The sequence below is a fragment of the Mobula birostris genome, chromosome 5 (assembly GCF_030028105.1).
Source record: "Mobula birostris isolate sMobBir1 chromosome 5, sMobBir1.hap1, whole genome shotgun sequence".
Classification (NCBI taxonomy): domain Eukaryota; kingdom Metazoa; phylum Chordata; class Chondrichthyes; order Myliobatiformes; family Myliobatidae; genus Mobula; species Mobula birostris.
The window spans coordinates 39,849,308-39,863,581 of record NC_092374.1 but is presented as its reverse complement, the minus strand read 5'-3'; the positions used below and the strand labels follow the sequence as shown (position 1 = coordinate 39,863,581).

The following is a 14,274-nucleotide window of genomic DNA, read 5'->3' as shown; positions in this document are numbered from 1 at the left end:
TTAGCAAGCGCATCAAAGGTTACGGAGAGAAAACAGGCTGACCTTACTACCTGTAACGGCATTTTGAAGGAATTACGGACTTGTATTCCCAGATCAAAGTATTTTATCCTAGGGCTTATTAGGAGTTTTGTTTCGGAATGATAAGTGAATAAGGAACATTTCTCCGATCTCTCCCGACACAGCTCCGCAGCCGCCCGTCCCCCTCTTCCGCTTCCCGTGAGCTGCGGCATCACGTGGTCACCGTCACATCCGCTCTCTCTTTGGCGGCCATCTTGCAGGGCTCCTCGTGTGTTTCCCTTCAGCTGTGCGTGTGTGCGGAGCCTTTCACGCTTGGTACCGCCGCAGCCCCGGGAGTTCGACACCACCCAAGGTAACGTGGCAACCGAGCGCTTGGAAACCGGGCTGCACGGCTGAAGGTTTGTCCGGGGAGATGGGTGTAGAAACGTGCTTGCCCGCCTGCTCGTGAGCTGGGCCCAGGCGCTGCGGTCCCCGAGGCTCGGCTCGGCTCTGATCTGGGAAACGGTTCGACCGCTCCGCTCCGTGTGGGAAGAGGCTTCTCACACAACTGTCGGTACTCGGTGCGGGAGGCGATCTGGGGGAACCCATTGCTGAGGAGGGGTCAGAACAGGCTGGGACAGTACGCATTCCTGGGAAGGGGCTTCCCAAATGGGTCTTTTTATACTTTGTACAACTGTTTTATATCAACACGCTCATGTATCTGTACAAAAGATTATTTCACAGAATGCGGGAATCCCATCTATATTTTGCTGCAGAATGTAATTTTTGTTGGATTTGACTTCCTATGGTTCTCTTTGTTTTAGTTTATCTTCTAAATATCATAGGAATTTGTCATATATCGAAATGTGGAAAGGTGAGAGTAGAGCTAAGGGTTCGGTTTGATTACCTTTCATAAAACCTTGAAAAGAACAGTAACGGCCAAAATAAAATTGGTTTTATGGCGGTTCTCAAGCAGGACTAGTAATGTAGGGTATAGTTTGAATCAAGAACTTAAATGTGTATATAATATTGGTTATAAAATGGGAGAACTTATTTTCATGTAGAATGAACAAATAGCATGAAGGATGTTTCCTTGAAACGTGCAATGCATGGTTTCTCAGATTAGTATGTTGTCAAACCAACGAGGGAAATGCTACTTTAGATCTGAACACAAATTGGAATAGGACAATTAGTCGTGCTCTGTTATTTGGTAAGGTCATGGCTGATCTCTCATTTTTTGTTCTGTCGCATATTCCTTTGTTCATTAAATATTAACGAATTTTTTGAAAATGCAGTTAATGAGCTGCCACTTCCTTCCAGGATGGAAAATTTTTTAAAAAATCACCACTATAGAGCAAATACCTCTTCACTTCAGCCCCAACTTATTTGGAGGTTGCAGTCACTGGTCTTTGGCTCCTCAACCATGTATCTGCCATACAGAGCTGTCTAAATGTGCATGGTTCAGTGAGGTCATTTAATTCTTTTAAACTTCTGAGAATAGAGGCCAACCTTAATCTCTTCTATAATAGACTTGCCAGTCGTGGAACCTTCACTGCACTCCCTTTTTACCAGGTATGTCCTTTAAGGAGACCAAAATGTTATATGATGTTCCAGATATGGTCTCATCTACTCCCATTGTAATTATAGTAAGATGTCTTTAATTTTATGTTTGTTGTGTCTAGGGTATTCAGTTTAATATCACTTTTACATGATGTGAACTTGGTGTTTTGCTGTATCCGTATGCTGTAAAGTCATAAAGTTACTATAAATTATAACATAATGTAAATAAAAAGTAATAATGACATGTGTTCATGGACCATCCAAAAATCTGATGGTGGGGAGGAAGTTGTTTCTGAACAGTTGAATGTGGGTCTCCCTGATGGTAGCAACAAGAAGAGTGCAAATGTTCAATGGTGAGGTTCCTAAATGATGGGTGTGCCTTCTTGAGTTGCCCTCTGTCTTGCTGGGCAATGTTCTGTCTGTGTTGGAACCAGCTGACTTTGCAGCCTCGTTTTGTCAAATCCACTTGCACCTTACCTTTCAGTAACTTGTTTACAGGGATTCTTGAGTATCTTTAGGCATCAACCCTTCTCAAACTCACCCTTTATATATGTTTTTCAGTACTTAAGAGTCAAATCTTTCAACATTTGTGCTTCATCTGCCATGTTGGTCACTAACTCAGCTTGTCTGGCTCCCATTAACACTCTTTGCCTCTATCCTTATTGAGTTTAGTGTCATTTGCAAACTTGGAATGTTACGTTTGATCCCATCTACCAAATTGCTGATAAAAGTTTATAAGTAGCTGGGACATAATCTGATGTCTATCTATGGCTCTTTAAATATAGCAGGGCAAGTAGGTATGATTCAAAAGGCATATTGGAATGGGATTTAGTACCTGAAATATTGAGTAAAAAAACGACTAGAGTATACTCCAATTATACTCGAGTAAGCATTTTTGACTATGGCTTGACTTGTGTATAATTTTGGTTACACCCTTATAAGAAAGTTGTGATCACACTGGAAAAGTTGCAAAGATAGATTTCTAGCACATAGATTTAGGTGGTTTTATGAAATAGAATGGAGAAAAAAAGTTTTGTCAACCAAATTGTGTAAGGATCTGGAACTTCCTTCTGCTATCATTCTTTTGCAACATCTGAAATGGGCCTTGATGTGCACTAGTATTATGTATTCAGCTTTCTTACTTGTTCAACATAGACACTTAGGGCTGAATGGTTAGCTGCCAGATTTTCCATGATTTGCCTATATCTGTGACAACCTGCATGGAAGTCAGGTGAACTAAGGTGAAACTCAGGGAAATGTGATTTTTTTTAAATTACATTTCATAATTTTTAAACTTGCTATTTCAGATGAAAGAAATAATAATGAATCAAGAAAAACTAGCCAAGCTGCAAGCCCAAGTACGCATTGGTGGAAAGGTAAGGTATTTCACAAGATTTTCTGATTCAGCCTAATATTGGAAAAAAATTACATGATATGGCATGCCTGATGCTTGAGCAATTGATTTTGGAATCAAGTTGGATTGATTAAGATTCAAGTGAAATTTCTTGACTGAAGGTGAGGCAGCTAAAAATTTGATTGGGAATGGTAGAGTGAAAATTAAGGAGTGTGCGCAAACCCAGATTTAGAGAAATGCGGAGATGCTTGGGGTTAAAGGGGTGTTGGAAATGCAAAAGGAGAGGTGAAGCCTTAAGGGAGATCGGGTTCAGTTTATCATCTTTCAACTATATACCGCAATCAAAACAATGTTTCTCTGGATTGAGGTGCGCAGTACATATAACTCACACATACACACAACACTTAGAAGTAATCTAACCACAAATATTATGGTGCACTTACAACACAAATTAAAAAGTAAACAGTATAATGTTACTAGCACTTCATACATGTTGAGACCTGGGAGGTGGCAGGGAGTTCAGTAATCTTATGGTTTAAAAATGTATGTATTGTGTTCTAGACAGCCCAGGAGCCAGTGTGAGTTGGTGAAGGAATATTTGAAAGGTTTAGATTTAAGGAAAAATTGCTGAAATAAACCAGATCAACTTCTGTTAAGCAATAACAATCCCTAGAAACCACTTCTGATGATAAGAAGTGCTATTGTTTTACTTGCTCATAGAAACATAGAAAACCTACAGCACAATACAGGCCCTTTGGCCCATGATTCTGTGCCGAGCATGTACTTTAGAAATTACCTAGGGTTACCCATAGCCCTCTCTTTTTCTATGCTCCATGTACCTATGCAGGAGTCTCTTAAAAGACCCTATTGTATTCGCCTCCACCACTGTTGCCAGCAGCCCATTCCATGCACTCACCACCCTCTGCATAAAAAAAACTTATCCCTGACATCCCCGCTGTATTTCCAAGCACCTTAAAACTGTGCCCTCTTGTTGTAGCCATTTCAGCCTTGGGGGGGAAAAGCCGCTGACTATCCACGCGATCAATGCTTCTCATCATCTTATACACTTCTATCGGGACACTTCTCATCCTCCATCACTCCAAGGAGAAAAGACCAAGTTCACTCAACCTATTCTCATAGGGCATGCTCCCCAATCTAGGCCACATCCTTGTAAATCTCCTCTGTGCCCTTCCTATAATGAGGTAACCAGAACTGAGCACAGTACTTCACAAGTGGGGTCTGACCAGGGTGCTATAAAACTCGTAACATTACCTCTTGGCTCTGAAACTCAAAACTCACGGCTGATGAAGGCCAATGCATCGTATGCCACCTTAACCACAGAGCCAACCTGCGCTGCAGCTTTGAGTGTCCTATGGACTCAGACCCCTAGATCCTTCTGATCCTCCACACTGCCAAGAGCCTTACCATTAATACTATGTTCTGCCATCATATTTGACCTACCAAAATGACCCACCTCACACTTACCTGGGTTGAACTCCATCTGCCACCTTTCAGCCCAGTTTTGCATCCTATTGATGTCCCGCTGTAACCTCTGACAGCCTTCCACACTATCCATAGCACCCCCAACCTTTATGTCATCAGCAAATTTACTAACCCATCCCTCCACTTCCTTATCTAGGTCATTTATAAAAATCAGGAAGAGATGGGGTCCCAGAACAGATCTCTTGAGGCACACCACTGGTCACTGACCTCCATGCAGAATATGACCCTTCTACTATCACTCTTTGCCTTCTGTGGGTAAGCTAATTCTGGATCCACAAAGCAAGGTCCCCTTGGATTCCATGCCTCCTTACTTTTTCAATAAGCCTTGCATGGGGTACCTTATCAAATGCCTTGCTGAAATCCATATACATTACGTCTACTGCTCTACCTTCATCAATGTGTTTTGTCACATCCTCAAAAAAATTCAATCAGGCTCGTAAGACATGACCTGCCTTTGACAAAGCCATGTTGACTATTCCTAATCATATGCCTCTCCAAATGTTCATAAATCCTGCCTCTCAGGATCTTCACCAACTAACCACTGAAGTAAGACTCACTGGTCTATAATTTCCTGGGCCATCTCTACTCCCTTTCTTGAATAAGGGAACAACATCTGCAATCCTCCGGAACCTCTCCTGTCCCCACTGATGATACAAAGGTCATCGCCAGAGGATCAGCAATCTCATCCCTCGCCTCCCACAGTAGCCTGGACTATATCTTGTCCAGCCCTGGTGACTTATCCAACTTGATGCTTTCCAAAAGCTCCATCACATTCTCTTAATGTCTATATGCTCAAGCTTTTCAGTCCGCTGTAAGTCATCTCTACAATCGCCAAGGTCCTTTTCTGTAGTGAATACTGAAACAAAGTATTCTCATCAAGCATCTCTGCTATGTTCTCAGATTAATTTTATATTCTATAGTTCTGTAGTTAATTTTAGAAAATCCATGGTTGCATTTATTTGAGGGACTAGTAATTAGGGTTAGAGTTCTGAATAACATAGAAATTAATAACATTTTTGGGTAATAAAATTGCATAACAATGCAGTTGCATTTTTTGCTTTGAAGAATAGCTAACGATTTTAGAATTTTGGTAGGAAAAAAGTGATTGATGGTTTTCATCATTATAATATACCACAAAATGCTTCAAATTCAGTTGAAGGTCACATCAACAATCCCAATACTGAGGCCCTATTTATTATTTCCTCATGCTCAATATTGGCCTTCCAAAGCAATTTTGTTCCAAGCTCGACCATGGGAAGAGATTAAATGGACAGAGGAAGTAATTTAAACATGTGCCCCAAGCATGTTTGAAAAATTGCAAATTCCCCAGTAATCTTGGGCCCACAACACCTCAAAATAGAGGAGTAATGGGGTGGCATTCAGAGCCTGAAGTCCATTCATTGGTAATACATAGAAGGAGATTAGTGGACCACCTTGCAAACTACAATCCTACCTGCCTCATCTATAAGAGGTTTCCACATGGCCTCTTTCACCACAACAAAGATGTACTGCAATTAAGCCATTTCTAATCCTGAGGCTCTAAGTAAACAGTATTTACCATGTGCAAATGTAATGTGTGTCAAGAATGTTGATCTTAATTTCAGCAATTTTTAAAATTACAGCATCCTAGAAGCTTAATGTACAGAATCAGTGCAACAGTTTTTGATATTGGCACTACTTAAGCCTCAGGTTGCACGTTGAGGCAGTTGAGCTTATTTTTGAACAGTGTGGGAGGTCTGTGTTTGAAGCTGGGCTGTGCTTGATGACATACACCATGTCTGCTATCCTTCAAATTTCTGTGCATTTTTTCAGTTTAATTTTGGATTTGCTAGAGCCCTGTGTCCCAACCCAGGACCTGGTGCTTTCTTCTAAATGTTAGAGATTTGAACTATTGGGATTCAGTTTTATTTTACATGCTGTTAGTGACTTTGATACTCTTGATGTGTATGAAAAATTCTGGATTATACTTGCTGGTAATTGATCATTGTTACAAGTTATTGGTATGGGCATTGATCACCCCAGTATCTTCTAGGTTTTGAGATATCTGTCCAATCGATGCCCTAGAGAAAAGAGAAGCTTTCTGTTCAGCCTTCTAAAGTTTGGGGGTTGGATCGTTCCACTTCTTACATTAATTTCATTAAAATTTCATACATGGCCATACAAACTAAATGTATAATTGCTTAGCTTAGTAGTTCTGTAATTTATAGACTCATTATGTAGAATTGTCTTATTACATTTGCCCAGTAGATTACTACAAAATGCACTTTATGCTTCATAATACAGGCTTGAATTTTGTATATACCCTTCAGTAATTGAGGAAATAAAATGTTTCTTTGTCTTATTTGTCTGTCTTGGTGAAATATATAATGTATGTAATCAGTGCTATGACCTTTTTGGAACTAAAAGCAAATTTCTGCAAATGTAATTTGGGTAGAGGATTTTGGTCGTTAATATCAGAGATGAATAAGTTAACATGTTAATATCCACTGATTATTTTTCTGATTTTGTATGTAGGGTACTGCCCGTAGGAAGAAGAAGGTGGTACACAGAACTGCAACAGCAGATGACAAAAAACTTCAGTTCTCTTTAAAGAAGCTTGGTGTGAATAATATTTCTGGTATTGAAGAGGTATTGAGATATGTTTGCATTATAGATGCTTTATTATTGGAACCTTGTCCTAGAAATCAGACTGCTGTTCCATTACCCTCAGATTGAAAATGTGTGCATCTTGAAAATGAAAGTGGCTATTGTGTAACAATACTTTAAATAATTTCCCCAATCTGCCCTTATCATCTCTTCAGTTTTAAACAATGAGTTGGTAGGTGAATGGTTGATGGTTGACTGAATGGGACTGGGTCTGGTCACCTCTCTTACTCTTTTGTTGTCAATATTTAACTAATGCTAACTAATTAACCTGCTGCCCACTGCATGTGAAGGAAACTGAAGCAAATAGATGAAACTCACATAGTCAGAGAGAACTTTTATATTCCAAAGAGCACTCCGAATCAAAATTAAACCTTCAGATTGCCAGCATTGGTAGCCAGTGTTGCAAATCTGTGTAGCTCTATGACAACAATGCTAAGAACTCATTTAATCTACGTAGGCAAGATCTCCTATTTGATGGCTGCTGCCTCTGACTGAACAGATGGAATTCTGGTGTGATGGAGAACTGCGATGAAATCAGGTGACTTAGAACGTATCACTCAGACTAGCAATGGACCCATTTGTGTCTTGGGCAATTGGCAGTGACTAAACCCAAACTACATGACTTGATCTGGCACCTTGAGGGAAATAATGATTTCCAATAACAAAAGCTGTTAAACAGTCTGAGCAGCCACTAATAAATTAAGAATTTTGTTAAGTGAACCAGGAAATTAAGAAGCAACATTGTTGTCAACACCTCTATTCCTCTTAACAGAACAAAACAAAGATTGGGACACAAAAAAAAATGTAATGAATGAAAATGTTAATCATCAGTCCTTGGATTTTTTAAAATCATGGAGTTGAGAAAACAGTGCTTACCAGTTTTTTTTTTGGACCAAGAAATTTTCAGTTATAATTAGGGTGAAGTCAATTGACTGGCCCATCTGATGTGACCAGTTGCTTGTTGTTGGAGTACAATCTTCTGTATCAGTCCTCTTGGGAATATCTTTTGCTTGTGTTTATGGCTCCTGCTTGAATTGAGATAGAAAGGGCAGAGTGATTATCTGTGCATATCTGTAAAACTTTACTTTGCATTTTCCGTACAAAGGATGCACTTCCAGTGAGTTCGTAGGATTTTTATTGTAGGTCATGAGGCAGATTTCCTCTTTTATTGAAAGATCTCAGTAAGTCTCCTGCTCCTTGAACACACTGGGGAATCTTTTTTTTTACAGCCCTTAACTCCGCGTGGAGTTATGGGGACGCCATCATGACAGCGTTGTTTTTTAGCAGGCTTTCTTATTTTTACGACGCCGAGTTGCTAGCTCAACGCTCAACCCAGCACAGATGGAAAGCGTGCAAGGGAACTGGCTGGATTCGAACTCGGAAGCCTTCGCTCCGAAGTCCGACGCTGATGCCACTATGCCACCAGCTGGCTACTGAGGAATCTAATAGTACAATAATCCTGCTACTGACACTTGGAGAAGGTGACTAGACAGCTGGGGAATATTTTTTTTACAGGAAGAAAGGTCCATAAGTTTAGGAGTGTGTGTCAAATCTCTGATTTGAAGTTTTCTGAGGATTAAAACCCACAGTGATATGCAGATTTGTACTTCAGTTTGTCCATACATGAAGCCAAGTACTGCTTTCAGGTTTACACAGTAGTAAGTTTAATTTTAATTACTTGTGTTTTGGTTAATCCTTCCTGATTTTAAAAAAAAGTGAAATTCTATATAGGTGTAGCCCCTTGGTAAGCCTCAGGCTTGCTCAGCTCGCTTCCGTCTAGGGGGAGCTGCCTTTGGTACTGCCAAACTCTGGAATTGAGTTTGTGTGGATGCTGTGTGATGTACCCCACCACACCAAATAACAGACAGTACACCATATGCGATTAAGTGATTACACTTTATAGATCTTATTGGAACTATGTAATTAATACAAATACAATATAAAAGGAAAGTAAAAGGCGCCAGACTTATCAAAGTTCAACCACTTAGTGCACAACCATTGGAGCTCAATTAACGGAGTCTTCTTTCCACCACTCGATCTCCTCCAACCTCCTCGACCTGCTGCTGGGACCAACCACGGTGGTCGACCAGACGCTCCACATGAGTCTGTCCTCACCGAAGACCCTGGGCCTCTGACTCCTGCTTGGGGTCTGTTCCGTTGCCCAGCTTACAGCATCGCATATCCTCTCTCTGTCCCCATCACGCCTTCTGCCCCAAAGCCCACAAAACAATAGCTTACAGACTGAAGAAAGAATTAACATCTATCCCAATTGGTTAGCAAATGAATACAATTCTCTCTATCAGTAATTATAACCCAAACAAGCTGCTGTAGAGAAGCACTTCCTCAGCAGTTAACATAACAAAGAAGCCATTTTTGTTAGCCTTAGCAGTAACAAAAGAAGAAGCCCCTTACATAGGTTTATAGAGATGCTTCAGTTGTGGAAAGTCTAAAAATAAGGATCACACTTAGTGTGTGGAGGAGAAACAAGTATCCATGATTGATTTTGGTTAAAAGTGAGTTGAAATTTTAGTGCCTAATTATTATTGTGCTTGGCCTGATGTTATAAATGGTTAAATGGTCAGTAGAGACTGTATAATACTGAGTTTTTCCTCAATTGATGTAAGTACAATTTTTTTTCATTTTGGTATTCTTACAGTAAAAACAACTCTATTTAGACTTGCCTCTGATTCATGAATGATGAGGTTCCATTTTAAAACTAAAATACTAATGAGTCATGGTAACCAGCAGTACAATTGGCACTGATATTATCTAATCCAAGGGTTCGCTACCTTTTTTATTCCTGGAGTCCTAACATTAACCAACAGGTACATGAACTCAGTTTGGGAATCCCTGATCTAATCTATATTAGAATTGATAAACATATTGATAATTTTAAAGTGCAAACTTTGTCTGCTTTTGTATGATAAATTTTGTATGTTTTCCCCTTTCTAAGATGATAAAACTTTGTAAATATTTTTACATTTTGTTGTAGGTGAATATGTTCACAAACCAAGGAACAGTCATCCATTTTAATAATCCTAAAGTTCAGGCTTCACTTGCTGCAAACACATTTACGATCACAGGACATGCAGAGACTAAGCAGCTGACTGAGATGCTGCCCAGTATCTTGAACCAACTTGGAGCTGATAGTCTGACTAGCTTGAGGCGGCTGGCAGAGTCTCTGCCTAAACAACGTAAGTATGCTGATCTTTGATCATAATCGTACTTCACAGATGATTTTAAACTATAATGGGTTATCTATAAACACATTCATTAATTCAACCCTGGCAAGGTAGCAGACCCCAATGGTGTACCTGGAAGGGCTCTGAAAATCTGTGCCAACCAACTGCTGGGTGTGTTCAAAAACATTTTCAGTCCCACATTGCTACATTCAAAAAAATTCCACCTACTTCAAAACGGCAACAGTCATACTATTGCCAAGAAGAGTAGGGTGAGCTGCTCAATGACTGTTGCCCAGTAGCACTCACATTTATGGTGATGAAGCGTTCTGAGAGTTGATTATGGTTAGAATCAACTGCCTACGCAAGGACTTGGATCCACTGCAATTTGCCTATTGCTGCAATAGTTCTACAGTGAATGCAATTTCATTGGCTCTTCGTGTAGCCTTAGATCACTTAGACAATACTAATCTTTTGGTCAAACTGCTGTTTATTGACTACAGCTCAACATTTAACACAACCATTCCTACAGTTCTGATAATATATTTAAAAAAAAACACAACCTAGGCACCTGTACCTCCCTCTGCAATTGGATCCTCAGCTTCATCACCAGAAGACCACATTCTGCGGATTGGAAATAATATTTCCATCTCGCTGGTCATCACCATTGACATATCTCAAGGATGTGTGCTTTAGCTCAGTGCTCTCCCCTCTCTCTTTCTACACCCATGACTGGCTAGGCAGAGCCAACATGCCATCTATAAACTTGCTGCCAATGCAACTATTGGCAGAATTTCAGATGGTTGTGAGGTCATCCAGGAGTGAGACAGATAAGCTGGGTGACTGGTGTCCCGACAACAGCCCAAAGAATTGATTGTGGCCTTCAGAAGGGGTAAGACAAGGGCACACACACCAGTCTCCTTAGGAAGCAGTAGTGGAAAGGGTGAGCAATTTCAGGTTTCTGGGTGTCAACCTCTCTGAGGATCTATCCTAGGCCCAGCTTATCGATGCACTTACAAAGGAGGCAGCTGTATTTCATTAGGAGCTTGAGAAGATTCTGTATGCCACCAAAGACACTCGCAAGTTTCTACAGAGTATTCTAGAGATTCATGGAGAGCATTCTAGCTAGCTGCATCACTGTCTGGTATAGGAGGGGTGGGGGCACTGCACAAGATCCAGAGAGTTGTGAACTCAGTCAGCTCCGTCATGGGAACTAGCCTCCCTGACATCAGCGAGCAAAGAGGACCCCCATCATGCAGGGCATGCCCTCTTCTCATCACTACCATCAGAGAGGAAGCATTGGAGCCTGAAGGCACACACTCAGCAATTCAGGAATAGCTTCTTCCACTCTGCTATTAGACTTCCAAATAGACATTCAACATTACCTCACTAGTATCTCACTTTTTTAAAAACATCAGATCCTTTTTTTGGTATCTCACCTTTTTTTCTTTTTTTGCACTATTTACTTAATTTAACTTTTAAAATATAGCCCTAACAACAAATGCCAGTGATAATTCTGATTCTGAATTTTACAGTTAATTTATGTCAGTTCAGTCACTTACACTAAAAAAAATCATAATAATTGATGTTCACTTTTGTCATTTGTCTTTGATTCAACACAAATTCTCAGTTTCAACATGTGTACTTATCAGTTAGCATTTCTATTGGATGCCAAAGGTATTTGGAATTGTTAGACATTAATGTGGGTCATTATACACCAGCTATTAAATCAGAATGCCTGTCATGAAAGAACTAATATCATACGAAAAGATTGTTGGTCTGAGTCATCTGTCTGATAGAAGCAGGTCCAGTAATTTGATTACTGAGCAATGAAGTGGGGGGGCAGGGTATATGAGTGGGGGTAATTTTGTTATACTTTTAATGTGCTTGCGCAAGCATTATGAGCTTAACTTTTCTTTCTAGGTTTGGTTCTGCATTCAATTTAATCATTAATATATTTAAGGTGTACTTCAATATTATAAAGGGAAGTTTGAATAATGCTCAATTTTCACCAAATTGTTTTGATTTCAGCTGTGGACAGCAAAGCACCGCTTGCTTCTGGTGAGGATGATGATGATGAAGTTCCAGGTAATTAAAAACATACTAATATTAATATGGGAAAAGCAAGGAGAGTTAACTATTGTTTCAAACTTAACTTCAGTTGTTGGCAAGCAGGCATATAGCACGTGTTTGATTTCTCCCCAAATAAAACAAGTTGGGAAATAATTGCTACTGACAACAAATTATGTGTTGTGAATACATATTTATTTCTATATATTATTAGAATATTAGTTGGTGTTCATACTTAACTGCTGTTTAGAGCTTACTTGACTGCTTCATCGTTGAATTTCTGCTGTCTAAACGGTGATTCTTGTTTCCTCTAGATCTTGTTGAGAACTTTGACGAGGCTTCAAAGGATGAAGCAAACTGAAGTTGACACCTGAGAATGATGTGAAGTTTAAATGACTTTAGAGGGCTGCTATTTGTATTAGTTTTTATTTTGCTTTTGTAATATTACATTTTTGTACTGTTACACATAAGTTTGCAGTCATGTGGTGATTTGGTTATCCTGTTAATTTTTGTTATTTGTAGCAGCTCTTCTAATGCTAAATCATGCAAATAGAATGTTTACCAATTTTGCAGCCTGGTTTAAAGTAGAAATTCTGCTGGATTGGAGTGGAAATAAAGGAGAAAAGTGTCTATTTTGGTCTATTGTGGATTATAAAAACAAGCAGCTGGCAAAAGTAGCATAAAGTTAACAATTTTTACGTGGAAAACATTTTGGAGAGTGGGGATTAAAAACCTTGAGTGCTTCTGATTTATGATTAATTATCTTTGTAAAATATCTCGTGCCATTTCTTCTGGTTTAGGATTGTTGTTGATTTCCTACTAGCATTCCTGTTCACAAATTCCTCCATGCACCCAAATGGCTGAATTCTGGGGGAAAAAAAAGTAACTGGTGTGTGTGCTTTTGAGGATCAAGCTGTGAATTATGCTGAAGTCATCGCATTAAATCGCCAGGATTTAACATAAAGCTTCTGGAAAAATTACTTTATTGCTCTTTTTGAACAAATGTTAATACATAAACATTGAAAACAAGCAATTTTCATATGTTAAATTTATTCACCTCTAACCTGATTCATTGACAGTATTTTCTATTGAGTATTTACCAAATTTGTGTGTAATTACAAGAGCACCTTAGAGAATGTAGAGTATGTCCACTGTAAAATTCAATATTTTTTCATAATCTGCATGAATCATAGTCGAAGTTCCTGTTTTGGTTTTCCTCAAACTTTTCCCAAAAGAATATAATTAAAGCAGAAAGCAATTTCCCTAGCTCACACCTGAATTAGGTTATATTGTGGCTTTTGACTGAAGTTGTATTAATTGCCTGTTCTGCTGCTGTTAAGGGCAGCAATGAAGATCCTCCATCTGTTTGACCGTGGCCACATAGAAGGAATTTTCATTGCTGTTGCTCTAACAGTTTCTTCTGTTAGCTGTAAGCTGAGCCCCCCAAACTTGGTATGTCAGTGTACCATTCTTAGCCTGGCCCCTACCCTTTCACTTGTTTGGCATGGGTGACCCTACCAAGAGCCAAAGCACAAGGCCTTGACTCCAGCCAACATAGCTGTCTGGGTCATTGAGGCAAACTATTCTCCAAATTCTATGAAGAGGTTTCCCTCTTGGAAATATTGATGTTTTAATATATTGAAATTGCTTTGTGAGCAAGTGAGGAGCCTATAGACTAAAGTGGCCTCCTCCTCATTTTGTACAGAAGATAATACACCAAATATGGGGTACTAGGGCAAAGTTCAGATTGTTAAATACATTCCCATGATGGGAGATTCTTTTGTGGTTATGGGTACAAATATTGCACTTCATGCATCAACTGCTAACTACAGGTAATTCTTGGGGGGGGGGGGGAGAATATATTTCAATGACAGTGCCATCATTTTGATTTGGTGATCAGGTGGATGGTAAACAGCTCGTATTTATTGGAATAACAAGTATGCAGTATGGAATAAAATAAAGTTC

The 14,274-nt window shown here is 39.5% G+C and overlaps 1 protein-coding gene and 1 non-coding gene across 4 annotated transcripts; both read left to right on the top strand.

Moving 5' to 3' along the window:
• Positions 1 to 237: 237 nt before the first annotated feature.
• Positions 238 to 12,939, top strand: btf3 (basic transcription factor 3). Of its 3 annotated transcripts, XM_072257929.1 has the most exons (7): positions 238 to 370; positions 1,527 to 1,569; positions 2,865 to 2,933; positions 6,929 to 7,042; positions 10,053 to 10,254; positions 12,271 to 12,327; positions 12,624 to 12,939. In XM_072257929.1, the coding sequence occupies exons 3-7, from the start codon at positions 2,865 to 2,867 to the stop codon at positions 12,668 to 12,670; spliced, it is 489 nt and encodes a 162-aa protein (XP_072114030.1). In that variant the 5' UTR covers positions 238 to 370; positions 1,527 to 1,569; the 3' UTR covers positions 12,671 to 12,939. The 3 variants fall into 3 exon arrangements, with proteins under 3 accessions (XP_072114030.1, XP_072114031.1, XP_072114029.1); XM_072257930.1 differs by lacking the exon at positions 1,527 to 1,569; XM_072257928.1 differs by lacking the exon at positions 1,527 to 1,569 and having other exon boundaries at positions 328 to 416.
• On the top strand, positions 6,418 to 6,545 carry LOC140198547 (small Cajal body-specific RNA 24). The gene has a single exon (XR_011886200.1).
• Positions 12,940 to 14,274: the final 1,335 nt, after the last annotated feature.

Excerpts from the sequence above, each read along its gene's own strand:
- btf3 (XM_072257930.1), top strand. The coding sequence starts at position 2,865 with ATGAAAGAAATAATAATGAATCAAGAAAAACTAGCCAAGCTGCAAGCC. Across the intron at positions 2,934-6,928 it reads AAGTACGCATTGGTGGAAAG|GGTACTGCCCGTAGGAAGAA; the intron begins GTAAGGTATTTC and ends TTTTGTATGTAG. Across the intron at positions 12,328-12,623 it reads TGATGATGATGAAGTTCCAG|ATCTTGTTGAGAACTTTGAC; the intron begins GTAATTAAAAAC and ends TGTTTCCTCTAG.